The 21,564-nt window shown below is 46.8% G+C and overlaps 1 protein-coding gene across 1 annotated transcript in view; it reads left to right on the top strand.

Moving 5' to 3' along the window:
- Positions 1–21,564, top strand: part of LOC146831027 (neural-cadherin-like) — a 473,840-nt gene that overhangs the window by 295,856 nt on the left and 156,420 nt on the right. Inside the window, exon 10 of the mRNA XM_085605228.1 lies at positions 6,574–6,744. Within this exon, the coding sequence (XP_085461354.1) occupies positions 6,574–6,744 (171 nt within the window). The remainder of the gene's footprint in view (positions 1–6,573; positions 6,745–21,564) is intronic.

Raw genomic sequence — 21,564 nt, 5'->3', positions numbered from 1 at the left:
AACAGTTTGATCTAGTCAGTCCAGTTGCGAAATTCTGTTTACCTGCTGCTTGTAGCTGTCACTAGTATGAAACATGATGCTGGATGTATACAAGGAGGTACCTCTGCACTTTACAAGGAGCCTAAAGAACTCCATTCGTGTTTTTAATAAGGTTGCTGTTGAGGATTTTCTGATGCCCATCATGTCATTGCAATGACTAGTATAGTCACGTCACAAGACTCTGATGAAAGCTTAATATTTGCACCAGTTGCGGCTCCTCCGCTAAGGCAGAGGAGCGTCGCCCCACTGCCTGGGAGCAGGAAAAGAAAACAAAAAATAAAATGAAAATAAAATGATAATAACTAATGTTATTATCATTTTATTTTGTCCTACTGCTGCGGCAGCTTGCGTGAAGAGGCGGGCGGGGCTGAAGAGCAGAGGAGGAGTGGTAGAACCCTCCTTCAGTGCGTGATGACTGTTTGGTTGGCCCTCTTGAGCCACCCAAACCAGTCATGCACACTTTCCCCCTTCTCCATGCAGGCTGCTTTACAGCCTGCATGGAGAACATGCCCACCCCTACAGGCCCTGGCTGAGCGTCGTGTCACGGCGCTCAGATCAATCACAACGCTGCATTGCAGCGTTGTGATTGTCTGCGGGGAGCGTGGGAGCCCTGGTGCTTCCTTCTTCCTGTTTCTCACCAGAAGCCAGGAAGGGGATGCAGGCGAGGCAGCGGCGGCCAGCCAGCTGGCCAGCCGGGAGGTAACTGATTTTAAAAAAGTTTATAGTGATACCCCCACCCTGTATTCTCCCCCACCCACCCCACTGCTGCATCCAAGCAGCAGCCGCGACTGATTTGTACCAAAAATGGCAGCTGTTACCCAATACCAATTTTGTAAAGTAATAGAAAGTCCTCTTTGAAAGTTCAGTTCATGGTTTGCCCCGGAGATAGATAACAGTTGCTGGAAGGTCTGACACCTGCTGAGGGAGAGTTGGGTGCGCCTTAAGATTTGGTTTGTAAGCATTTGCTGAGCCTCGCATTCCCATAACCTAGGTGTTGGCCAAGCGTATTTTCTAGCCTAGAGTTTTGTTGCATTATTAGCCTCCCCTGTGCTTGTCTCGGTGACGCCACTTATACCAGCGTGGAAACCATCTTGCGCCTTGGATCTCCACAGTGTTTGGTTGGTGTCTTCGAGCACTCTGTGAATTCTTCTGTGGGAGATGCTGACCTTCTGCAGTGTGCTAATCTAAATTGCTAAGCAGTGTCACCTCGAATGTTTTTAACGCAACTCATGAGCGGAAAGCAGTCACGGACTGACTACTTGGCATGAAGTGCTAATGTTTAATTGCATAAAGTGTTATGAGCAATATTGTATGAGAGCAGTAAAGTAGATCCACATGGCCTGATTATCAAAAATTAAACGTACACTTTTATGCAAGCTTACTCTTTTACTGTATTCGCGAACTACGAGTTAATAGCAAATTTACGACCGCGGAGACTGTCTTTTGTTTTAGGGAACAAACATTCCCTAACTGACCATATTGGCCTTAGGCTAATTAATAACAAACGCACTCAAGCCTTATAGGCTTGGAACTCAGATTTAGGCCTGCTTCAGGCGCTTATGTAAGACTTAAGCTAAACCCACCAGTGGCAATTGTTAACTGTAATACCAACGACCCCTATAATTCATCCTTAACTTTCCATTTAGTTCCCTGCCAGGAAGACCACTGAGCAAATTTGTCAGACATGGACTGACTAAAGGAATCTTATAGAGTGTGTAATACAGCAGAAAGGTTGCATAGAGCAATGTTAGAAGACTATTCTCCCTTGCCAATTGTCGAAGGCGAACATAAAAAAAAGGGATTAAATTGGCTACTCATAGAATAGTATTTCAACTCCCTGATGTGGGAATGGAACAGTGTAGATCTAACTTGCAAAACACCACAAGGCAGAAATCTAGACCAGCTGAGGCTCTAAGACTAGTGTCTAGGAACGTACCAGGTCTAAGGACCTAACTATCGGAACCAGAATGGGGAACGTTCATAGATAACCAAGAGATGTGGGCTACTGAGCCGGTTAATAGACCAGGGTTCCTAACTTTTTTTTTTATGAACGCAGTTCCCTCTCCTGCAGGAAGAGCATCCTGAGGTCTGCTCATCTGGATGAGATCGGAGATGTTCTTTAAACTAAAGAGGATCTCGACCAACTGCAGAGATCTACTGGGCATAGTGTTATCAAGAGGAAGAAGACCGGGGGCCAAACATATTGTAATTATATTTATTTACGTACGGGCTGTCCCAGCAACCATACAATCCCCTACAATAGACTGATATGATTGATCATAATCCTCTTAAAATAATCCCAGGTAGTTGCAATCTGATTTTAAAAAAGTAACTAAGAGGGGCAATTACCCACAAAAACTCCTGGGGTTGGTAACACAAGAATGTAGGCACGCCAAAACCGCGCTTCTAGAAGCAGTAAAAGAAAAATTACTGAGGCAAGAAGAGGTTATAAGGCAATCCTAAGTTAGACATAAAGATGTTGGGAGTCAGAGCAGAGGGAAGAACTTACCGACCACCATCAAAATAGTAACATGAAGGCTTTCCGGAATTTAATATCAAGTGGGAATTGTCCATTAGTCAATGATCTTCAAGCAGCTGAATGATTGGTTTATCCACTTTTCAGACTTACATACCAAATGGCAAAATGGTCACCGACAACTGATCGGAAACCTATTGTTAGTATATATGGAGGAAGAACGTGTGACAGAGGATGGTTCCCCCTTAGAGTTTGGCTTAGTAGAGACAGTGTGGGCTTTAAATCTGATGAAGAGGGAAAAAGTGCTGGCCTGACAGCATCCCAGGTGACCTATTTATGTCTCAACCAGATATCTGGGTCCCTTATTTGAATACTCTGGCAAATGCCATCACAAGTGACGTGGTTATCCTGCCATCTTGGCAGAGGGCCATAACTGTACCAATCTGTAAAAAGCGGAGCCAAGATGCCTCTAACTATAGGAAGATCAGCTTGATCGAAATCAGTCAAAAACGTTTTGCAAGACATGTACTAATAAGGATTCAAGCATGGATGTTAGATCACCAGACCCTCTCGGATAATCCCTGCGGCGGGACTACCTATATGTTGCCTTCATAGATGTGAGAACCACCTTCGACTTGTTACCCAGGGACAATATATTGAGTGTGGTTGAAAAATATCTCATCCCCAATGATTTTGAAAACACTTCACAGTGACACCTTTGTGCAGGTTAGGTGGAATCTGGGAGGGGACTTGACTGAGAGGATACCTATTAATCATGGTGGGAGACAAGGGGGTGTTCTTGTCCCCACGCTGTTCAGCATATACATTAATGGAGCAGTGCAGTGGATGGCAAAATGCAACCATGATTTGCCCAAATCTGCACAAAACAGCATACCAATTCTCATGTTTGCGGATGACACAGTCTTACTATCTAGAACCCCTCAAGGCCTTCATCCCCCCCTGGACAATTTTGCAGCATTTTGTTCCACAAGGGGCCCAGAAATATATCCCTCAATAAATGGGATTTTATTTTTTTCCAGAGTCTTATATAGTGTAAATTTGACCCAAAGGTATCTGGTATCAGAGCGCTTTACATGAACACCAGTTGCATTACACAAAGACACATTCATTTTTGTCAGGCACTGGGAGATTAAGTGATTTGCTCAGAATCACAGGATGTTGAGCTTCATTGCAGAGACTCGAACCCGGTTCCCCAGATTTGAGACTGACCCCCCGAGCCGTTAGGCTACATCCTCAACCCCATTGTTCCTTTAGTGGTAGGGTGTGGGCGGAGGGGGCTCTATTGGAGCAGGTAAGAAGCTTTGATTATATGTAAGGCTGGCCGATAATCTCTCTTGGCTCCCCTACATTGAGAAAAGCAAGGCTATCCTGTCACATAGAGCAGCAGTAATAGATAGGAAGCACAAGACCACCTCGAGAGTAGCGGTATCACCAGCTCTCGAGTTATACAAGACTACTGTATGGGCAGGGGTCATATATGGATCGGAGATTTGGGGATCGGTGAATGTGTCGTTACTTACACAAAATGTCCGTAAAATCATCAAGCCCCTGCTCAGTCTACCCCCACATTTTCTGCTCATTCCCATACGTTTCCAATCTTCCCTTAAACAAAATAGACCTTGTGGTACTACTAAAGCACTTACTCTATTGGGTTCGCCTTTGGACAACGCCTTAACTGGCCCCCTATAGAGAGGCTCTTGAGGAATTAATCAGCATTGATAAAAGTGTGCGCTCCCCTTGGCTCAAGAAGGTGAAACAACTTTGTGAAATTATTAAAATGGTAGCTCTACCCTAATATAATAAATAGAGCAAGTGTCACAAAACTGAAAAGAATATTCTGGGATTTCTCGTTGTGTGAGACCTGGAATTATCATAAAATGGGGAGCTGTACTGATAAAAATCCTCCTGCATAAATGAACTCCTAGTTTTGAGCCATATATGGATAGAATTAGACCTCCGCACGGCAAAACTCTGTACCTGAAATTTAGGGTTAGGTTTCTCCTGTTAAGGTAGTTCACATGCAAAGGGGATAACTCAAGATCATTAATGACCCAGTGCCCCTTCTGCCCACTTCTTCCTGAGACTGAGGAACACTTTTTGCTCTTTTGTGCTGCTTACAACCTCCAATGAAGAAAGTGGTTGGTCGCAATCTGCAAACTCATGGGCACGGCCCATTATTGGGAGGTCCAAAGTTAGTTCTGATGCGACACAGGAGAACAGATCGTGTTCGAAGTCTCTAGGTACATTTGCTGGGCATGGAGAATTAGATCTCATGAAGTGACCAACGAATTGTAAAGAACGATCTTAACGTCTGGATTCTGGTTTAACATGTGTGTCAAAGGCTGAATGCTGTAGCTGGGCATTTTGCTTCCTCTGCTGCTATTTATAACATGCCCTTTATATGCTAGCTTTGAATGAAAGGTACCCGCATTAGCCCCTATAAAGTAACCATGGACTGTGAAAATGACTCTGGGGGTTGCACTGTTGCACAACTGTTGTATTTTAAGTTGTATGTAAGCCATCAATTCGATCGACCAGCTGACTAGCGAAGCTCTTTTTTTTAAACAGGCCCCCGTGATATACGGCGTTACTCTATCCACCAGATATTATCCCATCAGAGAATATACCTGCATACAAGTTAGAATCATCTGTTTGGAATAAAAGTGGCTTTATTACACTCTCAAGACCGACATATTTTGTGACAGCACGCACGTTCATAACTACTTTTCTGAAAACATTATCCTCTATTGTTTTCAATAAGATCTTCTTTATCCGGATTTTCTTCAACTACCCGCTTGTTTTTAACCTTGGGCCTACCTTATTCTAAGCCTTCGTTCTAGTTTTTCACAGATATAAATTCCTTGCAGTATACACAGGCTACTGGACAAAAAGAGATGTTGGTACCGCATCCTCTATACTAAAAAACGTTACCTGAGAGCAATTAAAACGACCATGCAATAAGACGGTGTCCTGATGAAGGCATTCTTTGCCGAAACGCGCGTAGTCTCCATCCACCGCTTTGTTTTCATCAATTTTGATTTGAATTTAGTATCAATTTTCTTATGTGTATATATGTGTTGTATCATATTCTCAATCAGTTGGAATTAATGATATAATTTGAAAATAATATTTTTGTATATTATCATTGACTACTTTTTATGAAAATATTCAATAAATGATTTTAAAATATCTCAATTTGTTGGAGCTGCACTTATGAATTGATATTAGTCATTCTATATAGATATACACCTGGTAAACGGGTGGTCCTCTCTTTTCAAGGTTGCTATAATCTTTTCCTAAACTTATGATTGTGTTATAACTCCATACAGCTGGGTGTCCTGGGTGTCCTGAAAGGAAGTGTATGAACATGAATCGATTTTTTAAAAATATAATTTTAATATTTTCTTGCTGTATTGTTTTTATGGCTTTTACAAGTTGAAATAAAGTATTATTGATGATGACTCCGCAATCGGGGTGGAGAACTCCGCACATAAGAAGATAGGCCTGTCCTGTCTTTTTGTGGGTGGAGTTCTATGCCCTGACTGCGGAGGCTCTGCAGTTGTATCCTTACTATTAAATCGTAGTTTGTGAATACTGAAAAAGACTAAACTTACACAAAAGTGTAAGTTTACCTATGTGAAACCATACCAAGTGGGTAACAGCCAAAGAAAATGTCGAAAACAGTTCCAGAATTCAGCTTCTGGGTTGCCTTTCATCTCCTCCAGTGAGGAGGCATGCGGGGAATATACAAACTACCCTTACCAATCCCACCCTAAAACAACGCTGTCAGGATTGCTTTGTGCAAGTGATCAGATCAAGTTTAATATAGTACCACAGAAAGCTACGTTTAATAAAAACTAAAAGCAGGAAACAAGAAAAGTACACAACGCATGGAAACTGTGTAACCATGTTATGCCAGTTAGTGAATTCTCAAATTGATTTGCTTCTATTTTTCTTGACTGATAGCTGTAGCTCTTCTGCCACGTGTTGTGTGTATCAATAACAGCGACTTATGTTAAATACATTTACCTTTGCAGGAGTTATCACAACCACTCAGATGTTTGATCGTGAAAAGCAGAGAGAGTATACCATATCTGTCACAGCGACAGACCAAGCCCATGAGCCACTGATCGGCGTCTGCCAAATCACCATTGTTATCCTCGATGTCAACGACAATGACCCAAAGTTCGAAAACAGTCGCTACCAGTGTAAGTTTTTCTGACATATTATGTTATTTTGTTGGTTGGTCGTATGGTGCGTGAACTGCCAATAGTGTGAGTCAAAGCAATTTCATCCAGCCTAAACCATGTAGATGCAGGGGAAAACAGCCCAAGTGGATTATTTTATAATTTTGGAACCGTAGCTGATCAGCCTGGCCACTAAAGCCAGTGGAGTTGCTGTTCTATCATAGATGTTGGAGGATGTAGGAGAGGCAAAAGGATAGTACTGTTACGGAGGTGGATTCATACCATTTATTATATTTTATTTAAGAATGGGTGTTGTTGACCTACGGGCACGAGGTGACTTAGTTACTAAATTTGTCCTCACTTGACACAACAGCTTTAGATTGAGTCAGGCACTTTATTGGGAGGGCGGGTCCCCGAGCATCTGACTCTCCAGCGCAATGATCTACCCATAGAGTCCCTCTAGCTCAATAACGTGCATCATAATTGCCTATTGGGGATGTACTGCTACCTCTTGCAGTTGACTCCTTCTCACAAACACGCTTTTGTGTTGCAATGGGAGAGGGAGTTGGTTATAGAGCTAGCTGACGACACTTGGGGGTCCATCTGGCAAAGAGCGGCTAAATCTTCGATTTCTGTCCACTACTAGGATAACGTGTATAAGATATTGACTCATTGGTATCTTACACCTGTTAGACTGGCCAAGATGTTCGGGATTCAGATTTGTGCTGGAAGGGGTGCAGAGAGAAGGGGACTTTTCTACACACATGGTGGTCATGCCCAGTGATCCAGACTTTTTGGATTAAGATCCAAAGCACAGTGCATACCATGACCAACGTTTAACTTCCATTCAAGCCACTATCAATTCTTTAGGTGTCCCGGGGGCTGAGAGACTTTTTCCCACATTGACCTATCTGGGCCGACTGCTCTCCCACCCACTTTTGGCAGAGTGACTATTTTAGGCACAGATGTGGAAGCAGCCACTTCCTCCTTCTTTAAATATGTGGTAGGGAAGGCGTTGTCCATCTACGCCATGGAGAAATTGACTATGATCATTTGAGACCGGGTGGCCAAATTCGATGCTATATGGCGTCCCTTTACTACTCATATCAAACGCCAACAGCAGGCAGGAGGGCTTCACATGACAATGTCCAAAATAATACTCATCTCTGACAACCACATTATGTCCTCTTCCTACCCCGAGGAGGACTCTTTTGAAATGTAATTTTCATGTGCATGACCAGGGTGGGGTGGTATGTTGCATTGATTTTTTTCATGTCTAGGTGTGAGTGTTCTGCTATCCCGTCAGTTTTTTAGTAATAATTATTATTCCTAGCGGAATTGTATGATGTCATGTTTACTTGTTTTCTTTTGAAAAAGCAAAACAAAATCATTTAAAAAAAAAAAAAGAATGGGTGTTGTTGCGCTGTACAACATAGTAGAGTGGAAATCAAACAAATTAAGAGTATGGGTTTCAATTTAGCATCCATGCAAAGTAGTAGCAAGAGGCTGCCACAGACCCACAATACCCTCCAAGGCAGTGCTGGTTACCTTCTTCTTTTTTTTTTTATAAAAACCTTTATTTTCAAAAGTCTGGACACAGCTATTCAGCCGACAACCCGGAGGTTCGGCAGCTTCGATAAAGAGGAACAGAGACGCGTCCACAGTACAATGAAGGAGGAGTGCAAAGATTCCATTTTTTAAATAAACACAAAACACACAACAACCCCCAGCAAGGCAAGAACACTGAATGCCCATTGTGATAGCCCCCCAGGGGAGGCAGGACCCCAATCATCTACCATTTACAGTACTGTGAAAAGAGGAAGAAGGGGGACAGCAGAGGCCAAAGAAGTCCATTAACCATACTGAGCTGGAAAGAAGGTTAGGAGGAAAGCTGTTCCTCGGGGGGATCCAAATCAGGGGCAAGACAAATTCCCCCCCTGTATTGATTCCACCGCCCCCAGATGGCGTGCCACTTCCGAGGGCGGCCTCTAGCGCAATATACCGTCTTCTCCCTTAGCATACTCCAATCCATATTTTCTTTCCACGCGGTCAATGTGGGGGGCCCCACGGATCCCCACAATCGCGCTATATCTCTCTTAGCGACCATGTTACCCAGAGTCACCCATTGGGTCTGCGCCGCATTATGATCAGTGGGCCCCCAGACATTCAGGAGACAACACCGCGCTTCCGGCTGCATAGCAATGCCCGTCACCTCCCCCATCACTGCATGGATTCTCCTCCAGAATTCCGTGATGACACCACATTCCCAAATGATATGCAGGAAAGTACCCACCATACCACATCCCCTCCTGCATAGGCCGTCCTCCGAGAATCCCATGTGAACCAGCCTTGGCCCCGTCACATACACTCGATGCAGTATTTTAAGCTGCACCAGCCTCAGACGCGACGGGATCGCAACCTCCTTAGGAGAGGAAACAGCAGACTGCCAATCCTCGTCATCCAACTCGAGGCCATCCCTAGACCACTGGTCCCTCAACCCCAGAAGCATATCCGCCCGGACGTTGATCAGTTTCTTATAGATGAGCGAGATCGTGCTCTCGGGCATATGGCCATCAAGGACCCGGTCCTCCAAAGGAGAGGACTCAGGAACCTTCTCACCCTCTATGAGGACTGATCGGAGGGCGTGACGCACCTGAATATAGCGGAAAAACTCAGATGGCCCCAGCTCATACTCCTTCTGCAACTCTTCAAAGGACTTCACCCTCCCCTTAATCAGGACATCTCCGACCCTGGAGATGCCGATCAAGTCCCATTTGTCAAAGCCTTTTGTGTGCCAAAGCCTACCCAGTCTCTCAGATTCAAACAGCGGGGTAGCGAGGGTGAGCCTATCCTTCCAGCCCAGCGAGTCAGTTGCCATCTTCCACACACGCACCGCCACACCAGTGGGCCCCGTGAGGGACGAGTCCAGGGACCGCGAATACAACGCCCTGTAATAGTTACCACCACGCAGCAACCACCTGTCCATGGCATACCCAGGGCTGAGGGCAGGGCCATAAAACCCATGATTAATCGCACTCAGCTGGGTGGCCCAATAGTACCGTCGGATGTCTGGAGGCGCAATACCCCCGTCGTACCATGGAAGCGTCAACTTTGCAATAGCTATTCGCGGCCGCCCGTCCCACAGCAACGTTCGTTGGAGGCCTTCGACCTCCCGAAAGTAGTTGGCCGGTACCCAATCCAAAGTATTCTGCAGTGCGTAGAGGAACCGGGGAAGAGACATCATTTTGAACAGGGCCGCGCGCCCAACGAGGGAGAGCGGCAGCCTCCGCCAGCCCTCCACATCCCGCCTCAGGCGCGCTAGGGGGGGGAGCAGGTTCCTCTCATATCGCACGGCAGAGTCCATGGAGATAAAGATCCCCAGATACACGAAGCCCTGCTGAGCAACCTGGATCGAACAAGTTCGAGGGATCGGTGGAACCTCGCCACTAAGAACATATAAGTACGATTTACTCCAGTTGATAACGAGACCCGAGTTCCTACCGAAAGATGTGAGTACGTCACAGACCACTATAAGTGATTTCTTGGGTGAGGCAAGATACAACAGGATGTCATCAGCATAGAGCGATATACGGTCCTCGTGTTCAGGCGACCATCTAAGTCCCCGTATATCCGGGTGCCAGCGTATCCACGCAGCTAGCGGCTCAAGGGCGAGGGCAAACAACAATGGCGACAGGGGACAACCTTGCCGAGTACCCCTCCCAAGCTGAAACGGAGTCGACGCCCGGCCATTTACCACCACACTCGCAAGAGGGCCCACATACAGCAACCTCACCCAGCTCACAAAACCGTGGCCAAAGCCGAACTTGGTCAACACGGCCCACAAATATGCCCATTCCACCGTGTCAAAGGCCATCGTGGCGTCGAGAGACGCCACAATAGCTGGTTCACGCAGCGTGCCCGCCCTGGCGATTACACCATGAAGGCGCCGAAGATTTAACGCTGTGTTACGGTGCGGGATGAATCCGGATTGATCCGGGTGGACCAAGTCACCGAGTACCCTAATCAACCGGGCCGCCAGGATTTTAGCCAGAATTTTCGGCTCTGCGTTAAGGAGTGAGATAGGCCTATATGAGGCGCACTTATCTCTGGGTTTGCCCTCTTTGTGTATAACCACAATCGTCGCCAGTCGCTGATCCAACGGGAGGGCCCCACTCCCCCGCGCCTCCACGAACATGGCGCGCAGGTGAGGGGCAACCCTATCCGGAAACAGCTTGTACAGGTCGACCGGCAAGCCGTTCGGACCCGAGGCCTTGCCCGAGTTCAACGCGCGGATAGCCCCCGCCACCTCATCGACCGTTATGTCACCATCTAGATCGTCCCTATCTATATCAGAGAGACAGGGCAATGCGATATCACGCAGGAGGTCATGCGAGTCCTCGGGCGGCCTGTCCGACACTGAGGCATAAACCATATGGAAATAGTCCGAGAAACACTGCACAATCCTCTCAGGTTCCACAATCACCTCTCCCCCCTCTCCCGTCAACTCCGGCACTACTCTATTGACCCGTTCTTTTTTGTCCAGCCAAGCCAGGAGTTTCCCGGCCTTGTCACCAACATCATACAGACGGCCCTGCTGTTCCCTACCGAGGGTCTTAGCGGCATTCGTCACCAGGTCCTTATACTCGGATTGCTTCAAGCATAGCTCATGCAGTGAGGCCTCTGTAACCTCCTCCTCCAGCGCTCCCTCCAAAGCCGCGATCTCCTCCTCAACCTGCAAAACCTCACCATCTCTCCGCCGCTTGGCAGCCACCACAAGGGAGAGGGCTTCCCCTCGCAGCACGGTCTTAAATGCTTCCCACAGCGACACTGCCGAGTCCACGGATCCCTGATTGTCCTTGAAAAAATTATCTACTGTCTTTACCAGCGCGCTGCGCATCTTGGGGTCTCGGAAATACCAAGGGTTGATAGGGGCCACCCTTCCCCCTCCCTCTCGACCCAGATCCAGCCTGACCCACACCGGCGAATGGTCAGATATACCACGCGCCATGTGCCTGGCCTCAGACACCAATGAGGCATGCGCAGCCAGAGTGAGTAGGTAGTCAATCCTGGAAAGGCTACCATGCGCCCCGGAGTGGAAAGTGTATTGGCTCTGTGTGGGGTGCCGGAGCCTCCAGCAGTCTATCAGGCCAAGCGTATCTAGAAAGTCTGGAAGCCACTTCTGAGCCCCCCCAGTGTCTCTGGGCGGGTATCTATCCAGCAGGCTGGAGCCAACAGCGTTGAAATCACCTCCCACTACAAGCATACCCCCGGGAGATCCAGCAGGGCCCTACCCAGATCTGTGAACGTGGAGGCCTGCAGGGCCGGCGGGACATAAACCGAAACTAAAACCAAAGTTCTTCCTTCCCACCGCCCCGCCACCGCCACAAACCTCCCCCTATCATCAACAATGGTGGAATCCACCTCAAATGGTAGCGAGGCTCTGACTAGGATGCCCACACCCCTGGACCCAGAGGAGAATCCCGAATGAGCTATGAGTTTATAACCCTTCCTATTCAGGGCATAGCACGTATTACCTATAAGATGCGTCTCCTGCAGCAGGGCAACATCCGGCAATGACCGTTTCAAGAATTGCAAAACAATCCCACGCTTAATGCGATCCCCCAAACCATTAACATTCCAGCTTATAACACTTAAACCCCTACCCCCCATCCCCAAACGTAAAGAGGCCCACCCCACACCCGAAGAGCGACCATGGAACAGTCCTGAAAATAATCACTTTGCCTTGCGGAAACAAAACCCCCAACAACAAACCCAAAATCCCGGAAACCCCCCCCACCCTGCACCCCTGCTGCAGCTTACAAAGCCCCCCCAACTTGCAGTGTGCCTGTCGCCCTACCAAACCCAAAATCTACAAAAAGTACCCTAAGGGAGGAAAGAGCTCCCCTCGTCCTCCCACCACCTCCGTATTTACTGCAAGTCATTATCTAAAGTCAGTCCGAGTCAGCCCGGTTCCGAAGACATCAACCTTGTTCATCCCGCCCACTGTCCCCGTCTACGGCAGTGTCCTCTTCCGTGCGTCGTCGAGGCAGAGCGTCCAGCCATTCATCCGCCATGGCAGGCGACTCAAAGAAGAATGTTCGGTCTTCAAACACCACACGTAGTCTGGCAGGGAAGAGCATGGCGTATTTCAGTTCCCTCTCCCGAAGCCTCCTCTTCACCCCCAGGAAGCCCTGCCTCTGCACCTGCTGGGTGAAGTCAGGATAGAAATTCACCGACGCGTTCTGGAAGGGGACCGGGCCCGTTACCCTCGAGGCCTGCAGGATAGCGTCCCGGTCTCGAAAATGAAAGAGCCGGGCAACGATCGGCCTCGGTGTGGCTCCCACCTAGGGCCGCCCACCCGGCACTCTATGGGCCCGCTCAACTGCGAAGAACTTCCCTAGACCCTTAGGCTGCAGATGATTGAGCACCAAGTCCTCCACGAGCAGGTCCACTGAAGTCTCGTCCGAGGACTCCGGGACCCCGATAACGCGCACGTTGTTGCGCCTGGCCCGGCTCTCGAAGTCCTCCAGCCGACGGGCGGCGAGATCACTCTCGGTCCGCAACTTACGGACCTCGGTCTGCAGGTCCGAGACATCATCGGCGAGGCCCGTGGTCTTGATGTCCAGGGATTTGACCCGTTCATTTGTTTTGCCCAAATCCGCGCGGATCAGATTAACATCCACCAAGATGGTATCCACTTTGTGCGCTAGGGCATCAAACTGTCTCCCAATCGAAGTCTGCAGCCCGTCGAGTGCACCCATGACATCCTGCAGTGAGAGCTCCGGGGCCAAGGGTGAGGCAGTGTTCTGTGTGTCCGGGGACTGGCTCGGTGCACCCGGTGACCCCTTCTGCTGGGCATAGCGGTCCATGTTATTGGCTTGAGTGTAGGCTCCCCGCCTGGTGGCCTTGGGCTTCGGCCGGTCCACCTCTGCTTTGCCCGACATGGTGGGCACAAGCAAGTCGGTTCAAACAGGACTGCCCTCTCTCAGCGAGAGAGATCAGGAGGGCTCCGTCTTACGATGAGTCGCCAGTGTGGCATGCAAAGCGTCCGAATGATAATAAAGCAGACGCGAGCACTCCCTGGGCTGGGCAGACAAAGGGCGAGAAAGTGAAAGTGAAAGGATAGGGACCTCCGTCCGGCAGTTCACACCTCGTCTGGCCGCTGTTGTTCAATTAGAGGGCGGGCATCCTGCCAACTCGAGCCCCTGGCATCCCTCGGAGATGGGCCTCAATCTTCCGCCATGCATAACTCCGGTTCCCGGTGGGCGATTCGACCTCGGGTGGCATCGATCGCCTCCCTGACAAGTCATCTACACGATGCCATGCATACAAACAGGATTATATACAGGATAGACGACGGAGGGCACGAGGGTCTCGGGAGCTCAAAGCTCACGCGGCCATCTTGGTCAAGCGCTAGGCTCCTCCATTCGCTGGTTACCTTCTTATGCTCATCTGTGAGCGTGTGTCTGCTCTGGGTAGTTAAGAGGAGCTGTGCTGGTAATCTTCAAGTTATCCCACTCTCCTACCGTCTCCCAATGCCCTGCTCAATTCTCGGTTTCTACACGGGCTTGTGAACAAGGAGTGAAGACTACGAGCACGCCCAAAGGGTGGGTAGCCTCAGTGTGTGCACACTGCTAGAGCATTTGCCCGGCCCACTATGCTGGCGAAGTTGTGAGCCGCCTTGTTCCAAAGAGAGTGTCCATCTTGGGCCTGGCTCTGGGCCACTGGCAGTTTTCTGTATTGTCCAACCCGTTTCATCCTCTCTTCCTGTGTCTTTTCAACTCTGATAAAATAAGGCGGGTGGAGAAAGTGAAAGAGGCCAGGAAATTTAGAACACCAGCATCCTGAGAAGCCTACACTTAAAACAGGGCTCTGCTAGGCTATCACGCCTTGCGGGCAGACCTCCAGCTTCAAAAACTTGCATTTTTGGAGTTTGAAGTGTGTCCACAGAGTCTACATCTAATAAACTAATTCAGGAAGATGCACCAATTTAATATTGTAATTGATCGAGCAGGATCACCCATTCAATATACTCTGCCCGATTCCTGTTTACTAACCTGATTAGGGGATGTAAATAAGGGAACTAACAAGAAAAGAAATAGTGGATACATAACTTATACTTGGAGCATCACCTGTCTTCAAAGTGGAAATAGGGGTATTTGGGTTGTTTTGCGTTGAGGAACAGGTTGATCCGCAAAACACGAGATGGCTGTGTCAATAGCAACTGAAATATGAAAAGCAGATCTTTCCGCTGATTGGTAGATTCATAACTGATTTACTACACAGACTCTTCTAAGAACAAAGAGATTTGTTGGTGAAATAATTTGAAGGATTAAGACTGTGTATCTCTATCACCTCCAATAGTTTGATTCCTGTATTTGTTATTTTATATATAAGTGCCCCAAAGGGTATCTTGAGGAGCCTTGGTTCACCCGCATTTCGCTCGATATTTAATCCATATGCTAAAAGTATGTGTGGTCAAATTTCAAGCGTGAATAAATATTCTCATAGGGTTCGGTTGTTGGCATTCCTGGGAGAGGCACCAGTAAAAGCTTGTGAGATCACGAATTTGTGGGTATTCATAGACCTTTGCACCAGCAGCGGCCCCTCCATTAGGGCGGTGGAGCTCTTCCCCACTGCCATCACCCGCATATAAAACAGGTTTTAAACCTGTTTTATTATTGTTTTCTTTTAATCCCCCTGGACCCGCCACTAGTACCCTGACGAGTGTGACCCTGTAGTGGGGGAATAGTAGTGCACCCCTTGTCCCTTCACAGCGCATGAGGGTTTGGCCAGCCCGCATCATGCGCAATGAAGCTTTCTCCAGCCCCAGCTGCGTTGCTGGGACTGGAGAAAGCAGGCACAGGCTCCCAGTCTGCCTGGGAGCGCAAAGTCCCAGCGCGCAGTCCAATCCTGACGCTGCTTTCATGCACTGTCATGATTGGCTGTAGTGCAGTCTGGGAGCCTGTCCCAGAAGCAGGAAGTACGCGATGGAGCAGACGGTGGAGGCGGTGGCGATCAGGTAGGTTATTTTTATTTCTTTTATTTGTATGTTGTCCTCTGACACCTTACCCCCCACCCCCTCCCTCCCCAGCTCCCTCCTCCAGCCCACCCCGCCACTTTGGCAGGGGACGGGCCACTGCTGCTTTGCACATATACACTTGTCGAGCTCAGTAGTAAGTCCACTTTAACAATGAAAAAAAGGGAGCCACCTCTGAAAAATTGGGGGTAATTGTTTCTCCAGGGGGAAAAAATATGTCCTGCCTAGAGAAAGAAACAAAATGTTTCAAACTGCAAATGTATCTGTGCAGCACTTGCGAAAATGGTTACATAAGGTTGTGACCATTAATTCACAAAGAACCCCATAACAATTCTTGGGAGTTCATGACAGTACTGAAAACCTTTGTGAATTCCAAGATACTCAGAAATGTAGTTTAAATCCGTCATCATAAGTGGCTTGGATACAATGACACTGTAGGTATAGGAATTTATCAGGTGTGATAAATAGCTTCTATTGTAAGTTTTCTCCAAGAAAGGGGAATAATATGTGGATTGTGGTGCTTTTTGCACAAAATCTTGCATGTTCCAGTAATTTCCAAGCATTTTTCCCAGCAGGTATGACCTAAAATTCAACAGAATTTATCACATCTTTTATTGCCAGGTGTGACAACATTCCAACATTTGCATAACTTATAATTCCGAACCTTCCCCGAACGGGTTTGCACAGGGGTCGGAAGCCATCAGGCCACCTATAATACGGTCCTTAATGTAGGTATTTTCCTGTGGACATTTTGTGAATTGTAACCATTAGATTTATTTACAGGGCTGTAGCTAGTACCAGTGGCGGCCGGCACGGCTCGCGGGTGGCGGGGAGGGCGCAGGGGGAGGCAAAGGCGGGGGAAGTCGTAATGTAATTTTTTTTTTATATTAACACTTATTTTTTAGAGCAGAGCAGCCCCGCCCACCCCCCCCACAAAGCAGCACGGAAACATAAAATGATAATAACTCAAAGTTATTATCATTTTATGATTCCTTCATTTGCAGTGCTTAAAAGCAGTGGGGTGACGTTCCTCTGCCATAGCGAATGAGCCGTAGAGAAAAAACAGGGAGGTACCCTTGAGATCCAATCTGGGACAGGGTCAATATGTACAAGAAACACAAAGAGTCCTTACTACAACAAATTCAATTTTGAACTTCTACACATTGCTAATGCTTAGGGGGAAGTAACAAGTCATTATAATAATATTCAATGCTAATAAGTCAGTATAACACAGAGAACTAATCACACACTTATTAAAGTGTATCCTGACCCGGAAGCTGTTCGTTACGTGCAAGGAGGCCGTCTTGATTTTAATAGATTTTTAAACTACTGGATGCACGTTCATCACAGCAATTACATAAGCCGATTAGCCCTAATTTTTAAAAAATGGGGTAGATTTTGGTACTAAGATCTGTGTACCCAACCACGGCTCATCAACTGGTGTTACAAATGTGTATTTGCACTTCTGATTTTACTTACAATCATAATAGAACGGTGGCACGAACAAACACAACCAACATTGTTCGGTATTTATATTAAGGTTTTAAATAAGTGGGACATCTTCAATCCCTGATTGTGAAAGCAAATTGCTTCATCGGAAAGCCTAGTGAAATTAAATACTAGCTACGTCCTAAACTTTTAGAAAACTGTCCTGAAGAAGGTGAACGATTATTCATCCCCCGAAACGCAGGGTCGACGTTTCAGTTTTCTTGTAATTGTTTAATTGTATTTTAATATGAAATGTTTTTAACTCTGATTATGTATTATTGTGGAATAAATTGTATATGCTTTAATAAGTGTGTGATTAGTTCTCTGTGTTATACTGACTTATTAGTATTGAATATTATTATAATGACTTGTTACTTCCCCCTAAGCATTAGCAATGTGTAGAACTTCAAAATTGAATTTGTTGTGGTAGGGACTCTTTGTGTTTCTTGTACATAGCGAACGAGCCGCCACTGGCTAGTACACTAACAATGCAACTATTTCCAGGCGTCCTTGCCCAGCCGGTATATTGCAAGTTGCTTATTGTAAACCCAGTTGTGGTGAGGTTGGTTATTAACATTGCTTTGACCTCGACATAGCTGATATTGAAGTAGGAGTAATGAAATGCAAATCTTGGGGCGGAGGCTCAGTAGTAGCTTACCTAAAATAGAGGTAAACGCATGGAAACACTTTCTAGTAAACACTTTCTAGTAAGAGTGATAGTTAGTGCAGTAGTTAAAAAAGCACATGACAGACAGAGGGGCTATTCAGAGATTAGGGGAAAGACAACTCCAAAGGGGAATCCAGTCTACACTCTTGCAAGATGGATGGAAATGGGAAGACAGGATGGGCTAGTGGGCCAAATCCACGATTAATAGCTATGCATCTGTCCTGTTTCAGCTCTTGAGTAACAAAACCGAATGCTACTATGTTTTTTACCTATTATTTTTGCTAAGGGAGAAAGTGTAAGGTGTGTGCTTCTGTCACAGTGGTGAAAGCCACTCGTTAGCACCTTGTACGTCTCAATTCAGAAATATACACATGTAAAGGGGTCAAATCACAAAGAGGGGCACAATACATGCGGCTGCCTGACCTTCAAGGGGTATTGCTGGTTTTGAGAGTTCCAGGCGCTCTGCTAGGGGGTTACATAGATGTCTCCCTAGTGAACATTGAGTGGCTACTTCTGTGCACTACACTGTGGCGCAAAAGTCGCACTCTTGGTAATCACCCTGAAGGAGCCCATTGCCAAAATTACCCAGATACAAAAGTATTTATTTCCGCTTTACAAGGGGTCAAGATAAATACTGAGGAACAGGGATCATGCCTGTCCTGGCGGTAGCTCGTTTTTTTCTTCTTTTTTGCAGATTTATATAGCGCAAACTCGACCCAAAGGTATTGCAGCGCTGTACATGAGCACCAGTTACATTACAAGATCATTTTTTAGTAGGCACGGGGAGATTACGCGATTTCCCCATAATCACTGGATGCTGAGCCGACCCCGAGACTCGAACCTGGTTCCCCAGTTCCAAAGTCGGCAGTTCTGGCCGTACGGCCATATCCTCTCCCCTTGATTTTGGTACTAGGCAGCTGACAGCAGACTTGGCTCTGAGTGATCCCCTGTGTACCATTCCCTTTCTAATGCACCATCTTGAAATGGCGCAGGTGTGGTTTGCTGTGAATGTGCATAATAACGGAGAAACCCTTTGAGAATGAGTATTGACCTATATTTGGACCAGACCGCCCTGATAAATGCACGCTCCACAAGTGAATGACTTTGGTTAATGTTTCCTCTGATTACTTTTCTTTCCCTGTGCTCATCGGCAGAATGTTTGTGTGTGCACTTTTCTCACTGTGCACAATCAGGCAGTGCAGCGCACCATTAGGTGAGTGGCTGAAGTGAGTGAAAGAGATTTGGCATGGGCATTTCTAAAGTACATTTTGATAGTACAGTATTGGCCAAAGCCACATAGAGCGTCTACACAGTACAGCAAGTCCACCATTTCAATCTAAAATCATAAATTCTAAGTGGGAAGTGAAATACTTTAGTGACTGGGAGTCTGTTGTCAACAGGTTTCAGTGCACTCCTCTGCAGTATGTGGGATGCGTTTCTATATTTAAAACTAACACCACCCCCACCGCCAGCCTGCTCTAGATAGTACCACTGGCTAGAAATAAATCAAGGCTAGAGTGGTTCATTTAGGCGGATATCAGCCCCCGCCCACTGACAGCAGGCGCGCTCGAGTATTCCTGTGCTCTTACAATCCTGAGTGACATGGATGAGCTCACCCCTTTATTGAGCATCCTGCAGTGAGCAACGTTTGGAGCAGAGATGATCAAAGCTGTGAATGCCAAAATGGCGGCGGCCCAAGAAAGGTGGCTTCTCTTCTCACCAGGAGCTACTCAAACTATGACTTTGAGGTGGTACGAAGATGTCACACAATGCAATATCTGTGACTAAATCAATAAAAGACCTGTAATCATCCAACTGAATTTTGTACAAAGGTTCTCTTCACCTTTCCAAACATAAAACAAAAAAACATCAATGTACAAAAACAATTGCCTGTTTAAATTATTATAATTCTAAATAAATTGGTCAAAATCTACGATAATAATGTTTATATCATATTCGTAATTTCATATGATCAGTGTTATACAATTTAAACTTTTTGTGGGAATCTAATTTAAAATGTAATTTTGATGAAAATATCAACACTCAGGAACCCATACTGATAGTACAATCCAGTGGACTAGTAACTACCAGCCCCCTGAGCCCTAGACCTAGTGCAAACAACCTACAAACTGTCGGTGTGATTCTTTACAAAAGTCTTAAGTCTGCACTGGAGGTTTACAGCATTGCAGGGTCGCAGATTTGTGACTATTATTAGTAGGGGTGGGCGGAATTTGCGTAATCGCGTTACGCAAATCTCCGCGAAACGGTAAAAAATCTCCGCGAACACGCAGAAATTCCGCGAACACGCGGAATTGCTTGTTCGCGATACTTTTTTCCTGTTCGCGATCGCTGTTTGCGTGCTCGGGGTGAAATATCTCGCGAACACGCATAATGAGAACGCGAACAAGCAAAAAATTTCGCGAAGTCGCGGAACGCAGATTTTTGGGCAATTTCGCGTTCTCCGCGTAACGCGAAATTACCCAAATTCCGCAAATTCCGCGAACGGAACGGAATTTACTGCTCAGGCCTAATTATTAGCTATGCATGGCCTTCCCATGGCTAATGTTTTGCCTCCCTTGGAATTCCTGTAGGGCCCGATTTATATGTTGGCGGGAAGGGAACTCCTTCGCACTCCTCACCAACATAGGGGTCCGCCCACCCAATCTTTATGCCGGCCGGCCTTCAGTTTGGCCATGGTGGAGACTACTCATCTCCGCTGTGGCTAAACTTTACTGACGGCCCTAGGGAGTAAGGGCCGTTAGAGAAATGGCTACGTCTCCGCCCGCCTAATTTAGATGGACTGACATGTAGCCATTTTTTATGATCTTCCACCGCCAGGCAAAACCTGGCGGTGAGACACAGTGAAATAGGACTAATGCTCACCCCACCATGGTAGAAGAAGACTCCCACGGCAAGGCACTCATTACTTTTTTTCTTTCAAAAAAAAAATCTGTTTCGGGATTTTCTTTTTGTTAGAATAAAAGAATACTCTCTGCTACAGGGCTGCATCCTATTGATTGAGCCCTGTAGCACGGAATAAAATGCATTGACGGGAACCTCTGCAAAGGCGGTTCATGGCAATGCCTTCATAAATGACAGCCTGTTTGACGGTCATCTATAAATTAGGGAGTTGGCCTCTCAGTCATGGGGACAGAGTAATAATTTACTTGGTTCCCATGGCAGAACGGTGGACCGTCCACCCTGAAATAAGTCAGGGTCATAGTTCTAATGTTAGTTCCCATTTTTTTAAACCCGTTAATTGAGATGCCCACTCATTCACTCCAAGTCTAGATTTATGATTGCACGATTTCTGCAGCCATAGTGGAAGTTGGCCTATGTAAATCTACTTTTTCCCACCCTTACATATGCATTTTGCCCTAAGAGGGTCAGAGCATCGTACACAGTAGTGCACAAGTTCCACACTTACCCAGTGGTTACGTTTCCTGCTGCTCCCTTTGAGCATCAGTCCCTTTGTGTGCACTTTCACCCTTTATGCATCACTATGTGGGAGATGGTAGGTGCAAGCACTGTAGAAGGACCAGTGCCCATGACTGTACATCTGTGCATGCACATTCAGTTTGCACTTGTGGAATGTTAGGTGAACCGGCCCAAAGATGCCCATGTCTCAGCAGCAGTATGTTCAAGT

This window comes from Triturus cristatus, chromosome 5_1 (genome assembly GCF_964204655.1).
Source record: "Triturus cristatus chromosome 5_1, aTriCri1.1, whole genome shotgun sequence".
Taxonomy (NCBI): domain Eukaryota; kingdom Metazoa; phylum Chordata; class Amphibia; order Caudata; family Salamandridae; genus Triturus; species Triturus cristatus.
Note: the sequence above shows the minus strand (reverse complement) of the source record. Positions and strands in the feature narration are given on the sequence as shown.